Source organism: Pimephales promelas, chromosome 12, assembly GCF_988280905.1.
Source record: "Pimephales promelas chromosome 12, fPimPro1.hap1.1, whole genome shotgun sequence".
In the NCBI taxonomy this organism is placed as follows: Eukaryota; Metazoa; Chordata; class Actinopteri; order Cypriniformes; family Leuciscidae; genus Pimephales; species Pimephales promelas.
The window spans coordinates 26,670,453-26,686,789 of record NC_142780.1 but is presented as its reverse complement, the minus strand read 5'-3'; the positions used below and the strand labels follow the sequence as shown (position 1 = coordinate 26,686,789).

The following is a 16,337-nucleotide window of genomic DNA, read 5'->3' as shown; positions in this document are numbered from 1 at the left end:
AAGCCCATCCCTGGTTTAGAGCCATTTTTCATTTTTCAAAGTGTAGCTTTTAGTGAATATGTTAGCTTTAAGATTTTGAATAAGCTGGTATGTTCCAAAACAATGAAAACATTTGAGATATAAGCATTTAAAACTTACAGATTCTCACTTCCGCTTAAATAGATCACAGATTTGTAAAACATCACCGCAGACTTCAGCTTCTCATCAGATCTTCTGTCCAATCAAATGCTCTCCAGAATCTAAAGCATTCCACTCCCTGCTATAAATACCACCTGGCCAATACGAGCGTTGACATGTCACGGAGCAATACGGAATGGAGATGTGCGTTCGGCTGCTCAAACGCTCAAGTTTTATTCCATTTTCCAACTGTACGTTGGTTAAAGGTGCAATGTGTAAAACATTTGAGTATCTATTAACACAAATGCAAAATGACATCCATAACTATGTTTTCAGTGGTGCGTAAAGAATTTACTTAATAAACCGTAATGTTTTTATTACCTTAGAACAGGTGTGCCCAACTCGACTGTCCTACACAGTTTATCTACAACCCTAATCAAACACACCTGAAGCAACCAATTAAGGTCTTCAGGTTCATGTGAAAATTAAAGGCAGGTGTGTTTGATTAGGGTGTGCAGGACAGTCGATCGGCAGGAGCAGGGTTGGGCACCCGTCTTAGAATGAGACATTTATATCTACACAACCGCAGGAATCCCCTTCTAAGGTCGACATATTGTGACGTCATGTTTGTACTGTAGCCGATAGCGAACACACAGCGCTACAGAACGCGTTTCGTCACTACCTTGAAAGAGAAGCAGCAGAAAGCTAGAAGCTAGCCATAAACACCGTGAGTAGTGACTTTTCCCTTGTCAATGTTGTATGTAATTGGATTGTTTCATTTAACTTTGTTCTTCTCCCTCGATGTGTTATGGCTTTGCTATGTGGGGATAAATGTGCTGGTTACTTTCGTGAGACAGCTGATTAGTATTCTTGTCATTGACCATAAAACAGATTGTGTTCGACTAGTCGATCTTGGAAGAATTTTAAGTTGATCGTGAAGAGTTTTCAGAATCAGCCTTGTGTGTAGTAAATGGTGTCTAGGGGATGTGGAGGGGCGTGTGCTGTTACAATCATGTCATTTTTGCCGCGCGCACCTTTGGGCTCATGCGGACGCGTCGAGTTTAAACAAGGCTTTACGCTTTAACCAGCTCAGCCACAGTAGCAGCTCATATTAGCCAGCTAAACTCTTACTACCCTGTTAGAAAAAATATATAGTTGCATAGTTTCATGTGGTTCTTCTCCCTCGCTGTATTATGGGTTTGCTATGTGGGGAGAAATGTGCTGGTTACGTTTGTGAGACAATCAGCTGATTACTATTATTAAGACCCTTGAACCTCACCTGACTATGGCTTTGTAAACTTTATCCATGATGTGGTTTATAATGGACTGTGGTACAGAAACAGTGACAAATGTTACACAGTCTTGGTTTACCATGGCTATTCTCTGCTGTCTTAGACGACGACATGTTTGTCTCGCTTTAGCCACCGTAGCTTCTTCGAAAGGGAGGGCTGAGCCCTTAGTGCAAACTCGCAACTGAACCGCTAGATGTTGCTAAAAATCACACACTGCATCTTTAAGAATGAAATGGTTTGAATTTATTCACACCTCTACTATTGCATCCAACATATCATCAGCACTTGGATTCGCTTCCATGGTGCTGTCAAGTAAATTAAGGTAAATTAAATGCTATTGGCTATTTGAAAAGGGGGTGGAGCCATTCAATATGTGCCTTAGCTTCCTGTTTGAGAGGAAATTACGTCAGTGCATCATACAAAGCTGTGTGTACCAAGGCACTTCAACGGGCCTTTAAGGAAGTGTGTTCTAAACGATAACGCCAAGTGGAACGCTATTGCACACAAATATGAGCACAGAGTTACTGGTGATTTCTGATGAATCAACTGAATGAACTCTTGTAATCTGTCAGATCGGCTACCACATTAACTGACCTGTAATGCATTGCATAGTGTCATTTCTTCAATTACAGTTTGATGTAACCATTAGGCTGCTCTTGCTGTGTTGTCAGATGTCATTTGCAGATAATTTAACACGTCTCACTATATTTTGTTCTTGGAATGACATATCATTGAAAAAGAATTGAATTAGTAAACACCTTAGCCACAAACTGTTGTCAGGAAAGCCCTGTGTGACAAAGAGAGATTGCTGACTGTGATATGCTGTGAGAGGGGGTGGTCTTTAGGATCCCTCATGGCAACTGGGTAAAACCCTAAAGAATTTCCCACACTACCTATCTCAATTTCAGTAAGTGTTTTTTTATTTTATTTTAAACAAGACATTTCTTGTTTTACGACCTTGTCATTTGCTCATTCTAGTGAATCTAAGGTTGTTCAGAGAGCTCACTCAGAAAGAACAGTAGGTGTGTGTTCGTGTGTGTGTGTGTGTTTAGAGATTATTGTGGGTGGCCTCAGAGAGAGAGAGAGAGAGACAGCAAAAAAACAGTCAACAGTAAATGTCTCCTGTCACACCCTGCTTAGCGTATGTCTAGTCTGGTTTCTCAGAGGTGGATTTACACCAAGTGTTTGACAAAATATGATGGCATAATACTAAAAGGCTTTAGCATTCCAAGTCTTTTTCAAATACATTAGAAGTTAATTATGATAAATTGCTGTTCCGTCTCAAAACAATCCGCTAAGAACTGAAAGTAATAATCGGTCAGGTCACACCCAGTTCCTAACAGTCGGATCAGTGGTGCCATCTTGGGCCTGGCCGAGGACGCCCAAAGATGTTGCTATACGGTTCTTTCACACATTAGTTGCATGTTCCATCACCTAAAAAAAGTAGCCACACACACCTTCCCTCTCCCTCCTGTGCTCATACACCTATATTTTTTTTTAAATTGTAAAGTTCACAAAGACAAGCTGAATTCCCCAGAGAAGAGGTGAGGTTACAGAAACATCTTTGAACTGAAAACCCCCACCGTTCAAAAGCATGCAGTAGAGTTTCTTATGAACCGTTTCTGTCTATAAATGAAATCAGACATGAAAAATGACATCCTAAATGAGAATCTGTACTTTTTCAGTCTGAACACAGTACAGGTTAATCCACAAGCACAATATTAGGCATCTAATTTTGCTGCTTACTGGTCCAGGACTATAGGCACATCAAGATCATCTACTAAAGGAAAGACCATCTAAAGAAAGGGCAACAAGTCAGAGACTAAAAAACAGAGTAGTTTTTGAAAATAAACAGGGTGGAGCCAACACTGAAGCACTCCAATGGTGTCTGTTAGTTCAATCCTGGCAATTTACCATTCGTAAATAGTATCAAGGCTTATTCTGATACCACAGCAATCAAAGAGGAACCCAATGAAAGTGCTACTACCAAGTAACCTCAATTGACTTTCTTCAAGCCCTTCCTCCGCTTAGGAGGAACAGGAAGTGACAGTGGAGCATTAACGGCTTGTCATTGCAATCTTCACCCTTCCCCCCTCACCACAGCATGTCCGTAAATGGACATTTTGCCCTCCATTCCCAGGACAAAATGCACAGACCAAGGGTTCACACAAAGCCATGTAATGTAAAGGTAAGCACAGATTAACCTGGACAGTTTCCACTACCTTCCCCATACACCCCTTTACATCTGAAAATAGGTAAAAAGTTCTTGCTTTAAAAGTAAACAGATAAAAAGCACACACAAATGGAGAAAGTAGCTATTCGAGTGAAGTTTAACCACTTATATGAAGCATGAAACTAGTTTTAAATGAGGTTGGTAAGTGGAACCTGTGGTGCACCAATGATTCTTAGAACTATCGCCAATCTAGACAACAGCTCCTAAACGAGAGTTATAGCCACCGTTTTTGCAAATTTCAGTTTTAACAGTTAAAGGGATATTTAACGCTTTTACAAACCTTAATAACTTCCCTAACAGAAAAGACTGTTTGAAGGATGTTTTTGTCCTTGCAATGAAATTCAATGGGGTCCCAAACAACGTTGGCCGTTATTGACTAACATTGTATGGTATTCTATTCTGTAACTTTTCCATTTGCTTTACACATACCTTCCTTAGAATCTTTCACTCGCTCCTTTTCATTTCCACAAATAAGATAAGAGATTGATGAAAAATTAGGCCAGAGTTAAAACCTGGCCATCTTTATTACAAGTCACACATAGGTTTGAGCCCTCTTGGACTGTTAGGGGTGGGAGACAAATAAATAAAAGCAACTTGATTTAAGGCAATTCTAAAGCTTAGACAGACCATTGTATCAAGACGGGAATTAACCACTATTGTAAACAAGCTGTGGTTTGGGTTTACTGAAACTTTACCATCCAACAAAACATTAGACTTACAGTTTCAGATGGACAAAGGTCTGGGTCTAAATAATCATAACAATTCAGCAATCCCATTCTGGAAGTTTCCATACCACAGGCTCTTAATGTCATGGCTGTTCTTTTGTTCTATGTTAATACATCTGATAAGCAATAAATAAATACATTTTTAAAATGTAAAACTGCATTGAAGACAAATAAGGTTTGAGTGTCTTTACATTGCACCAAGTTCACTGTTCTGAATCGTTGTTACATTCATCCATGGAGCGCTGCTCAGCGTTCCAGCCAGAAAGAGAACTGTAGTCCTGACAGGAGCTTTACCACCCGTTTCTGTGGACAAAGCGGCATCGGATCACCTCTTGTCTTGGTGATGGCAGTCACAAAAAAATAAATCATCAAAAGAGCAACTTTCTCTCGCCTCCAATTGTCCATGCAGTCCGGTCTCAGCAGCTAACGGTGCTTGGCTGTTGTTTGCTCACAAAGTCTGAGATAAAGTCAAACTCATTCTGTCCCAGGAAAAGTTCAGGGAGTTCCTGCACCCGGTCTAATCCTAGCTCCATAACCAGCGACGTCAAAACCTCTTCGTCGATTAAATCTGCGTCCATCCCGTTTAGACTGAGAGCCGGGCCGGCCATATGCTGCATGTTGTTCAGCTGGGCCTGACCCATGCGGAACTGTGCCCCGTTCCCCATGTGGTTGCCGTTCATGTGTCCCAGCGGGTGTCCATGGTACTGCGTGTTAAGTTTCTGAAGGTGCATGCTGGCCATGAGCTGTTGGGAAGTGAGACCCCCGGTCATGTACTGTTGTTGTTGTTGTTGTTGCTGCTGCTGCTGCGGTGGAGGCGGTTGCTGCTGTGCCTGGTGCATGTGGTGGTGCTGCTGTTGATGCTGCTGCTGATGTTGATGCTGATGTTGGTGCTGCTGCTGAACATGATGTTGCTGCTGGCCCTGGTTGTTGTACATCATGTTCGACTGCATTTGGTGGTGACCCATCTGTCCATTCATAGGCCCCACCATGTTGGCCCGCTGGCGCATGGCGGCCTCCATGTTTCCCTGAGGCCCCGCTCCATAGTGCATCATCTGTCCATTGGGCATCGCTCTCAGGCCGGGCTGGGGCGCGTGCTGCTGAGGGCCTGCCTGCAGGCCTCCATTCATGCCCATCCGGTAGCCATGCAGACCCCCATTTCCCTGGCCGTGGTTCATGGGCATCATCATGTGCTCTGCCATAGAGTTTCCTTTTATTAAAACAGACGAGATTAGACTTAGAATTGAAGTGGTGACAACAGAAAGAAGTCATTTTACACTCAACCAAATATATGCAGTTTAATTAGCCACATAATAGTCAACGTTCAGCCTCTTATTGGACAGGTAGGAGAGGTGTTTGACTTTAAGCCCACCTGACTACCTACTCAACGCACTACGACCTCTTAAAATCCAATTGTACACATCCAAACAACAATTTTGAAATTGACCAGGGTATTAGTCTACCTTCTAAACAGTCCACACACATATAGTCTTTACTATTTGCCATTAAAATAAATAAACAATGATGGTAACTGAAAATGCATTTTAATAAAACCATTAGTTTTGTTTGAAGAAGGAAAAGCGGCCAATCTATTTTACAACCCTGTACTTTACACAAAGAAAAATCAAAGAAAGCAGAGCATAAATCCAAAGAAAGTCACCGTGCAGTCAAGCAAACAATGGATCTGCCACCCTGAGCTCTAAAGCATTGGCGTTGTCTCAAAATCAAGCGAGCTTCCTACCTAGACAGCATTTTGGGCACCACGGTCGGGTGCAAACGCTGCACGCGCTTTTAACGACTAAAATGCTTTCTAGAAAGGCAGCGTGTGTTTTAAGACACAATCCGTGAGTTTCTCAAGCGTTTTGAATCTCTTACCCCGTGTTCTATGATCAGTGACTCCGCCGCGACAGGACAATTGAGCTTTATCTGTTCAAAAGCCTCTGAAGATTTATACTTTATATTCCACAAGGTGAAGCTTCATACTCCAACGGACCGATACACAAAAGAACGCAGCTCACTATCTTCAAACGAGTGTGTGTATGTGTGTTTTCTGGGTCAACTCCACGGGCTTTATATACATGAGAAAAGCGAAGAGGTGGAGCTATCGTTCACTCTCTATCCTTTGTTGCCATTGGCCCTGCTGCTTAATATCAGTGTGCAAAGAAACCCCTAGCGGTTTCTGTCAAACACTGGCCAATTTCTGTCCACAGATTTGGGTTGTTTTTCTGTTTCTGATTCAAAGTGAAGAGGAAATCCCTTCAGAAGTTGATCTGTGTGATGATAAGTAAAGATATGGGAGACTTGAGATAGATAGATAGATAGATAGATAGATAGATAGATAGATAGATAGATAGATAGATAGATAGATAGATAGATAGATAGATAGATAGATAGATAGATAGATAGATAGATAGATAGATAGATAGATAGATAGATAGATAGATAGATAGATAGATGGGTGTTTATAAATAAATGTACAATCTTGAAGTTCAATGTGTGAGTGGCCTATAATTTTATGTATATAATATTGCAATGCAATTAAAGCTTCTTGCATCTGAATCTAGATAAACATCTGGTATGCAAGCATGAGTTTTGGACTAATAATCTTATTGTTTATCTGTGAAAGTCCTTACATGTTGTTCTCCGGGGCTGTTTTTGTTATGGTCGGTGTGAGTGCTTGTACATTAGTGTGAGTGTGTGTGATCTGGCGGCTCTGTGGCAGTCCATGTGACCCAGCGCTCTGCTGTGCCGTGTGCTGGGTGAGAGAGAGGGGAGGGGAAAGGAATGCTGGTGCTATTCTGGGCCACCGGCTGAAGTAGTGGTGGTGGTGGTGGTGGTGAGCATGCAGGCCTGGGCTGCATGTGTAATTTATTGGAAGTTGCAGATTACAAGGTTAATGGTGGGACCGATTCCTACCTGTTTGGTTCTGAGGATCTTAATGAAGATACTGTAATGTAGCAAGACCCAAACTAGGCCCTGGTCACTTGCTTCAAAAACAACAACACTGGGCTTGTCTGTTTGGGAGAACAGGGAATCAACATCCTCTGTTTGGTCACAATAGCTCTCTGTTTACCAAGAGGTCAACACTGGTCAGAGCAGAACCTCACACCTCTAAAGAGCATTATCTCTTGACAAATTAACATCTCAATTCCAGTGTCTTTGTTTTGTGTTATTGCCAAGATCATGGGTGTAATTTGTATGATAATCTGTTAGCACCTTCAGCGGCTTGTTAAAAGTGTTAAAAGACACATTTTGTGGTGTTTGGAGGTACGTGACAGAAGTCACATCAGTTTTACATCATAGCTCAAAAACAAGTAGCCCAATCATGATAAGAATAAACTTTTTTTTTTCTTTTTTCTTTTTTTACCTGAGCAGTCCAATCTAGCCCAACTAAAATATTCAGCTTGTACAGAACTGATTAGAATAAGATTATCATCAGCAAGACCACACCTGGAAGCAGAGTTGAAAACTGTGTTTAGTATATTGGGCTTTCTCATGGATCATCAGGCATACCATATTCAAACTCCTTGAAGAAAGCGGCTCTGTATCGAGCTTATGCAACCTGAAGCATAAAATACATACCGTTTCAAACAGTTAAGAAATAGGTCAGTTATGTGCTCTATATTTATTTATTTCATTTTTCTTGTGGTTTTATATTGATTGTTTTGGTCCTTGGTATTTTAATCACATATTTCATCTGGAAATTCCATTCATTTTTGTCTGACATGTCCATGAGCTTAAAAAAAAAAGTTAAAATGTGACTAATGTGAGTTGCGTAATCAGATTACTTTTTCCAGTTAACTAAAGTAACACATTACTTTTAAATTGATTACAAATATCTGAGTCACTTTGTGAAAAAAGTTTTCCTATTTATTGACTGCCAGCTCTCCTGTCCCGATGTTGAAAGTTCAGACGTTGTGTGTGCTGTGTGAACATGATGGTTATTGTAGTTCTAGACTAAATGTGACCATGCATTTACTCATCTCATTTCCACAAAAAAAACAGATTCAGTGTGCCTCAAAATGAATAAAACAATGTAATGCAATCCTGCAATAATTAAAATGTTAATACATAATGTCTTTGCTGTTGACCTGAAGTTAGAGTCTTCTGCCGAGTCATTTCACTTTTGATGTGAAGGGGCCTTTACATTTGCAAAAATTGAACCATTGTTATTTTGTACAAACAAACAACCAAGTCCAGCCACAAAGTAACTAAGTTATCCAATTAGTTACTTTTTTTTTTAGGGAGGAACGCATTTGTTTCCTCAAAACTGGACAAATTAATTTTAAAAGACAATGCATTATAAATATTTTATTCATTGATAGTCTTTATGGGGCTGTTAATTGACACCGTTTTCAACTAAATGCGGGAAATGATACCGTTATCTTTTCTGTGTAAACTATAAGATCAGAATTTCAGAAATATGTGACGTCATGCACATGCACTCACATGCATATTGCTCATGCAGTCTAGGCGTGTAGTGTTGCTTCACAAAGTGACATCGACAACTACTTGTCTGGCAGCATAACACCGCATTTTAGTTGTTTTTGCAGATCTGTGTGAACGGGGATCATTTTGACAATGTTGTCATATCCGCGAAAAACACAAAGGAAAAACGTATCCATTTTTAATGCATCATTGTTGGCCAAAACGTACCCTTAGGTAATAAAAATCATGAAAAAGTCAAACCACATGGCATGTTATGTTCTCTAAACTTTTTAATGTTATTAATGTTATGTTGTGTCTTTTAAATTTTGTATTTGGAGTTGCGCCCCAGTCAAATTAGCACTTTGCTAACTGGGATCCATATAAAGAATACACAAAGACTTTCACCAAGCTTGTTTGTTTACAGTGCAAGATCTGTTTTTAATAATCATTTATCTAGAGTCAGGTGTTCTGGTTCAGAATATAAGGGTAGAAATAATATTTTAGTGAGAACAATCACAGCGCATATTTACAATTACCTTAGCATTCGACCTCGAGGCAGATGCACAGTCCATTGAGAACTCAGCTGTGGGAGCGTATTTACCTACAATGCCACAGCTTTGCAAGGGTGTACATGTAGACATGAGATTAATGTCTATTGACACACAAACAATTTAAAACATAAGATTAAGCCTAGACATGCCCGTGGATATCATCACCACCACAGCCCTAAAGACTTGCCCTACAGTTAGTGGTTTATCGCCCAGCTTATAGACCTAGCTTGCTGGCTTGCTCGTGCAGTACGTGTGTGTGTGTCTGGCCAGCCAGCCGCGGGCTCGTCCTCCCCCACACCTGATTAGCAAAGAGGCAAGAAGCTGGAGGAGGGGCCAGCCAACTGCCACCAAGAGGCGGCTGCTAGAGGACTCAAGAGAGGCTAAATACAGTTGATAATGAGACTGTAGATTGTATATGTAAAACTGACAGCTTTATCAGACTAGTCCACCCCCCCCCCCCCCCCCATTTACATGTTCACTGAATAATTACAGTTTGTTGTGGAGATGCTAAGCTTTAGGCTTATTACAAACTTTTTAAATACACATTCTTGAGCTTATTCAGAATGACTCGTCAGTCCACATTATTCCAAATAAATAAAGTTTGTCATCATAATTTTTAATCAATATATAATAACTTCTCTTCATCTGAAATGATTTGCGTTATGCTGATGTCACTTTAGGTCTTTTGGCCCATTGGATAACCGATATTGCATAGGGGAGCGCGGGGCAAAACCTAACGCGGGGTTAAATGTAACACAGACTTTTTACATAGTTCGTCAGGATCAAGCCGGCCGTCTTTCCGCTGCCAGAAGACGGTTTCCCGCGAATTTGCGGAAAGTTTTGATTATTTTTCGTGAAGATACTGGACAAAGAGTGTTTTGACACCATGAAAGTAAATTTTTTTCGGTTTCTGAGTTGGGTGTATACGCTTCCAAATCTACACTCTTAGAAAAAACGGTTCTATATATGTAGCATAGGGTTCTTTACTCAACTCCAAAAGACATTTTATGCTAAAAAAGGTTCAATAATGACAAGAAAGAACACTTTTGGCACAAAGGTTCTTTAAAGGCTATTATTTATTCATATATTACATTATTCTGCAACATTTTGTAGTTGTTATTAAATTATTGTTTATTAAACTGTTGTAGTAACTTAATATCACATTTTAATCAAGCAGATTTTTTGGAGGATAAAAACTGATATGGCACTCTTTGTGTGATATTGATTAATTAAATTTTTTAACCCCCATTTCTTTCATATCATTCATGCATTTCATTTTAGGGGTTCCAAATACATAGCGCTTTAGAACCTTTTAAGGTTCTATATAGAACCTTTTCTTCTAAGAGTAAGAGTGATATATATACATATACACACACACATATATATATATATATATATATATATATATATATATAACTTTATATTGCCTTAATTACTGTCTTGTTGGCTCAAACATAGCACCGTTTTGAAACATGTCAGCAATTTCTAGTGACTGTTAGCTAGGTTTAAAATATGTAATACACAGCGGGGTTGGTTTTACAACTAAGCCGCCAAGTGTACAATGATAATCAAATGAAAACGGAGCCACACAACTTTTCAGGTTTGAGTATACATTTAACTTTGTTGGACTTTCACAAACAATGTTGGAATTTAAAATGTTTAAAATTTAGTGTACTATGAATGATAACTTGTTTATTTATTAAAATATGGCCTTTTTTAATGCAATAAACCCTTTCAAATTTTTATTTTAAGCTCTTTTGTATTATTATTACTGTTATTATTATTAATTATAATAATTGTACATGCGTCTGCCACACACACATCTAATTTAATTGCAATTACAATATTTTATAATTTTATGTATTATTATTTATTGCAAAACTGTGCGGCCCTTTTCTGTGTCTCTACATGATATTGATCCACAACAAAATGATTATTGGATGAGGGATCTATACAGATGCACAAACAATATCAAACTATACAAATAAAATAGTACTGAATTATGTGTGTTGCACACAAGTGTTACAACTAACCCCTCTGTCTGTTACAATTAACCCTGCATATGGTGTAAGTTGTAACATTTGCACTTCTGTCACTTTCAGTCCAACTGTACGAAAATGGTAGGTCCTAGAAAAAAAAACTTTAAGTGTTAATTTGTAGCAGAGATGTGTATGTTGCTTGTGTAAAAAAATATTAATCTAACCTAATTACTTTTTAATTAATTGAGCCAAAACCAAAATGCGTTAGGTTGTGCCCCGCTCTCCCCTATCTGTTGTAGCTCACTCTTCGAAATGCAACACCAACTTTTCACGGTAATTCCTGAAATCCTGTCCTACAGGATTAACTTGCTTGTTTAATTTGGAAATACACACAGTCCAAAAGTTTGGAGTCAGTGAGGTTTTCTTTTCTTTTATTTATTTATTTATTTATTTATTTTTTTATGAATGAATGAATGAAAAGTTTCAGCACAGACAAAGAATCCTGAATTTTTTTTTTATGTTTTTCATAAAAATATATTAAGCAGTTTTTCAACATTTATAAGACATGTCTCTTGAGTCCCAAATCCGAATATAAGAATGATTTCTAAAGATTCATGTGTACATTCATTGTAGCCATCGCAGTAATAAATAACATTTTAAAACATAATAAAATCTAAAACAGTTTTAAATTGTAAAAATATTTCACAGTATTACTGTTTTTTTCTATATTGTTGTCAAAATGCAGGCTTGGTGAGCATAATTATCATTTTTTTGTCCTCCCAAACATCTTACCAACCCCATATGTTTGAACGGCATAGTGTACATCACATTGTGGAAGTAAAAAGAATAAACCATAGATGTTAAAGCATATGAAAGCGTCTTTGTTTGTCACTCAGACACTTTGCCCCGCTTTGCTTTGAGAAGATCAGTCTCTGTTACAGCCACCCCAACCCCCTCCAACCCAGTTACAGCAACACTTCACTATCTACCTTGTTTATTTAGCTCCAAAATGACCCCTTGCTCTCACAAGAGTTGAGCAGCTGGATATTGTTGCAAATCTGTTGTTTTCAACCTTGTTTTCAATAGATTTCTTAGTAAGGGCAGGGAACTCATTTTCAAAAGTATTCTGCCATGAAGTTTTTTACAAATTGTAAGAAATATGTGTCAACAGGTTCACATCAGGTCAGGGTTTGGGTGCTGGCTGCCTTACAAGTAAACTCCCAGTAAATATATGACGCAATTATGAGTTGCAACAGTTAGAAGATGATTTAGCTGTGCGATATGTTGTTGACTTTTAATGGGATTTTGGTATAATGTCTTCAAAACAACTAAATCAGTCAGAGTATTTAATACGCAATGACATGTTTTGTTTTTTTACACGGAACTCATCATAAGGTATGATGACTGTAATATAACAAAACCTTTATCTTATGATTGCGCATGTCCTCATAACTTGCAACACCACAATTATAGGGCATAGTTCAGATTTTCCCAAGCCTGTACTGTATGACAGCAGGAGCAGGACCTTCTACTGTTTCACCAAAACAGAAACACACCTGCTGGGCTTCGGAGAATCTTGTCCCCCACCCCTGCCCCCACTCACCCAACCCTTCCCCCAAGACCCTGCTTATCCATAATGCTTTGTCCAATTCGACAGATCAACTTCTCCTGAAGCACCAAGACTTAACAAAATAAAGAGTGTTACCACCCACTCCAGACACGGGCCATTGAAGGAGTTGATCTCATGCTCTAGAACCATCAAAGGCGTTATAGTGTTTGGCCCATAATCACCAAGCTGCCTGTTGGAGCGTTTACAGATCATTAAAGAAAAGATGTTCTATTTAGTTGATTGCTTCAGCTGTGAAGTTGTATAGCCTGCATGCAGACACCAGTGCATTCGTGAACCACAGTTCTGGTGGTTTCAGCACCTGCAGACACAGTTTTGTTCACGCAAAACAATCTTCAAAGTTTCAGTTGTGATGTGTGCACCATTTTTTTGCATGATCGTACCCTCTCACTGCACAGCTGACTGGACAGCTGTTAAACCTGTGCAAATAGACGTCCCATTTTGTTGTTGTTCTAAAGGTGTGTGACTCAGTGCTTATGACTCTCACTGTATACAGTGGAGCGGGATTAGACAGAAGGCATTGTGGGTGCCCACGGCCTTGAATGTACAACAACCAGATGGTCCTTGAAACTATTAAACAACATGTTTTTTTTTTTTTTTGTTGCTTAATCTTGTGTTTGCCTAATGTTGTTTGGATATACATAACAAAGCTATTAACAATGACAAAAAAATGTAATAGACAATTAATGAATCAATGAATAAATAAAGAGCATGTAAGGAATGTTATTTTTGTGGGAAAAATTGTGAGTGAGACAGATAAATATATTTTGGTTGAGTATAATACTTGAGATGTAACATGACAAAATGAGGGAGGATGCAGATATTTAATGTTTAAATAGCTTTTTTCAGGTTCATTTTATATTAGATAATCTAACAATTCTCAATAAATAAATCAAATTAATTGCTTTAAAAAGTCACGAGGCAGCTGAGTGCCATGATCATGGAAAGGGTTTGAACGAGGGTTTGAGTAGTTCAATTTAAAAAAAAATTTTGCTGATAATTTACTCACCCCCATGTCATCCAAGATGTCCATGTTTTTCTTTCTTCAGTCGAAAAGAAATTAAGATTTTTGATGAAAACATTCCAGGATTTTTCTCCATATAATGCACTTTACTGGTAACCAAAGGTTCAAGGTCCAAAAGACAGGTTCAGTGCAAACCGCAAACTGTTCGAAGGGCTTTAAACAAATCCAGACGATGAATAAGGGTCTTATCAAGCGAAACAATCGCTCATTTTTGAAAAAAAATAATAACAAAGTTTAAGCTTTATAAGCTCAAATGGTCGCCCTGCTCTGTTCTGTGATGCGCGTTCGTGACTCTCCTGTTCGACCTCGTTTATCAAAATGAACAGATCTTTTCCCGAGTTAATTCGTTCATTTCGTTCGTTGAATGAACCAAATGACACGAAAAAAGATTCGTTCTTTTTGATAAACGAGTTTGAACAGGAGAGTCACGAACGCGCATCACAGAACAGAGCAGGGCGACCATTTGAGCTTATAAAACTTAAACTTTGTTATTTTTTTTTTAAAATGAGTGATCGTTTCGCTTGATAAGACCCTTATTCATCATCTGGAATCGTTTAAATCCCTTTGAACAGTTTGCAGTTTGCACTGAAACTGTCATTTGAACCGTTTGTTTACCAGTAAAGTGCATTATATGGAGAAAAATCTTGGAAAGTTTTCATCAAAAACCTTAAGAAAGAATGACATGGACATCTTGGATGACATGGGGGTGAATAAATTATCAGCAAAAGTTTTTTAAAAGTGAACTACTCCTTTAATGTTCGACATATAAACTGAGTTTTTTTTATTAAATGAACTGAGAACCCAAGCACCAGGGGCCTCATGCATAAAACTTTGCGTAGATTTCATCCTTAAAGTGTGCGTACGCACATAAGGCAGAATTTGCGTACGCACAAAAGTTTTCAGATTTATAAAACCGTTCGTACGCCAGAACCTGCGCAGAATTCACTTTATAAATCCCAGTCAGCGGGAGATTATGCGCATGTGCGTCTCCTCCCCGAAATAACCATATATGGAGATTACAACGCCTAGTTTTACTATGCATATCCTCATCTGCATATCATTTGCATATGATTATTCATCCACGTGATACCAAGTTTAACGGTACAAGACGTTAGGAAAATATGAAATGCGGATGTGCCGTCACATTATTACAAACATTTTTTTTGGTAGCCTATATCCTTGCCTTGTTTTTGAATGAATAAATCAAATAGTGTTAAATACATTTCAGAGAAAGTTTTTCTCAATCTTTTCCACTGACCAAATAGTATTTTTAATTGATTTATATTTTAATGGAAGAGATAGACATGGTTGTGCATTATTTGCACGAAACAGTTTTCTCAGACAATCTCTAGTTAAAACATTAAAACACAGCATGCCAGAAGAAAAGTGTTCAAAAGCAATGCATCCACAACAAATAGGTCTATTTATATTTATTGAATATATATATAAATATATATATATATATATATATATATTGTAACTTCTCAGTAATGATTTCATGTAGTTTAAGAGTTTAACTCCATTAATGAGAATGGCATATTTAATCTAAATGTTTATAACATAGTTTAAACCATTTTCTTATTTATTTAAACTGTTATTGTGAATATGGACTGTATTTATGATTTGGACTCATAATGAAGATTTACGGTTTTACTCCATCTGCCGTTAGATTAGGCTATGTGCGTCAGTTTCACCAAACGGCCCAACGCGCGTGCTGGCACGGTCATTTAAGAAGGGATGGATGTTTGCTTCAAGTGATGATAGGTTTGTAAAATTATATTTGTATTATCTTTCTGTAGATGTATAATTTTCTTTAGATTCTCTGTCTAATAGTAAGCAAAAAGACATTTGACTCCAGTTCACCATCGGTGTCGCCAAAACCCATACTCTTCTAAAAGAGTGCGTACGCACGGTCAAGAGCATCCTTACGGTGCGCACTTATTTACGCCAAGTTTATTTTTTATAAATCCCGATGTGCGCGTGGAAAAATGCGTACGCATATTTCTATGCCCATTTTGTGCGTACGCAACGTTTATACATGAGGCCCCTGAACTGCATTGTAAGCCAGTTTTTCCCCTGATTACTGTTATAATGAAATCATGCAATTCAAAACCACCTTGTAAATTAGAGTGCAGTGCTCTCAGTTTTATTTTCCTGTCATCATCAAACACCGAAACCAAACTTTGATTCTATCTCACTCGCGAGCCTTATTTTGTGTTGAGGTGGTGAAGTGGCTGTGGGGGTGGGGGTATATTGTTCAGACTTCTCATACGAGAAATGTCTATAAATACATGCAGTGCTTCCTCTTGGTGAACAAAACGCCCCATCACTGGGAAGTGGAGGCTGCTGGACATGGTGAGTCAG

General features: G+C 38.5%; 1 protein-coding gene across 1 annotated transcript; it reads right to left on the bottom strand.

Moving 5' to 3' along the window:
• Positions 1 to 4,125: 4,125 nt before the first annotated feature.
• cited4b (Cbp/p300 interacting transactivator with ED-rich tail 4b) lies at positions 4,126 to 6,396 on the bottom strand. The gene is made up of 2 exons (XM_039679938.2): positions 6,240 to 6,396; positions 4,126 to 5,574 (listed from the first exon to the last, which is right to left on the bottom strand). Exon 2 carries the CDS (start codon positions 5,564 to 5,566, stop codon positions 4,784 to 4,786), a length of 783 nt encoding a protein of 260 aa, XP_039535872.2. The 5' UTR covers positions 5,567 to 5,574; positions 6,240 to 6,396; the 3' UTR covers positions 4,126 to 4,783.
• Positions 6,397 to 16,337: the final 9,941 nt, after the last annotated feature.

Bases quoted from the DNA above. Each gene is read 5' to 3' on its own strand.
- cited4b (XM_039679938.2), bottom strand. From the start codon at position 5,566: ATGGCAGAGCACATGATGATGCCCATGAACCACGGCCAGGGAAATGGG.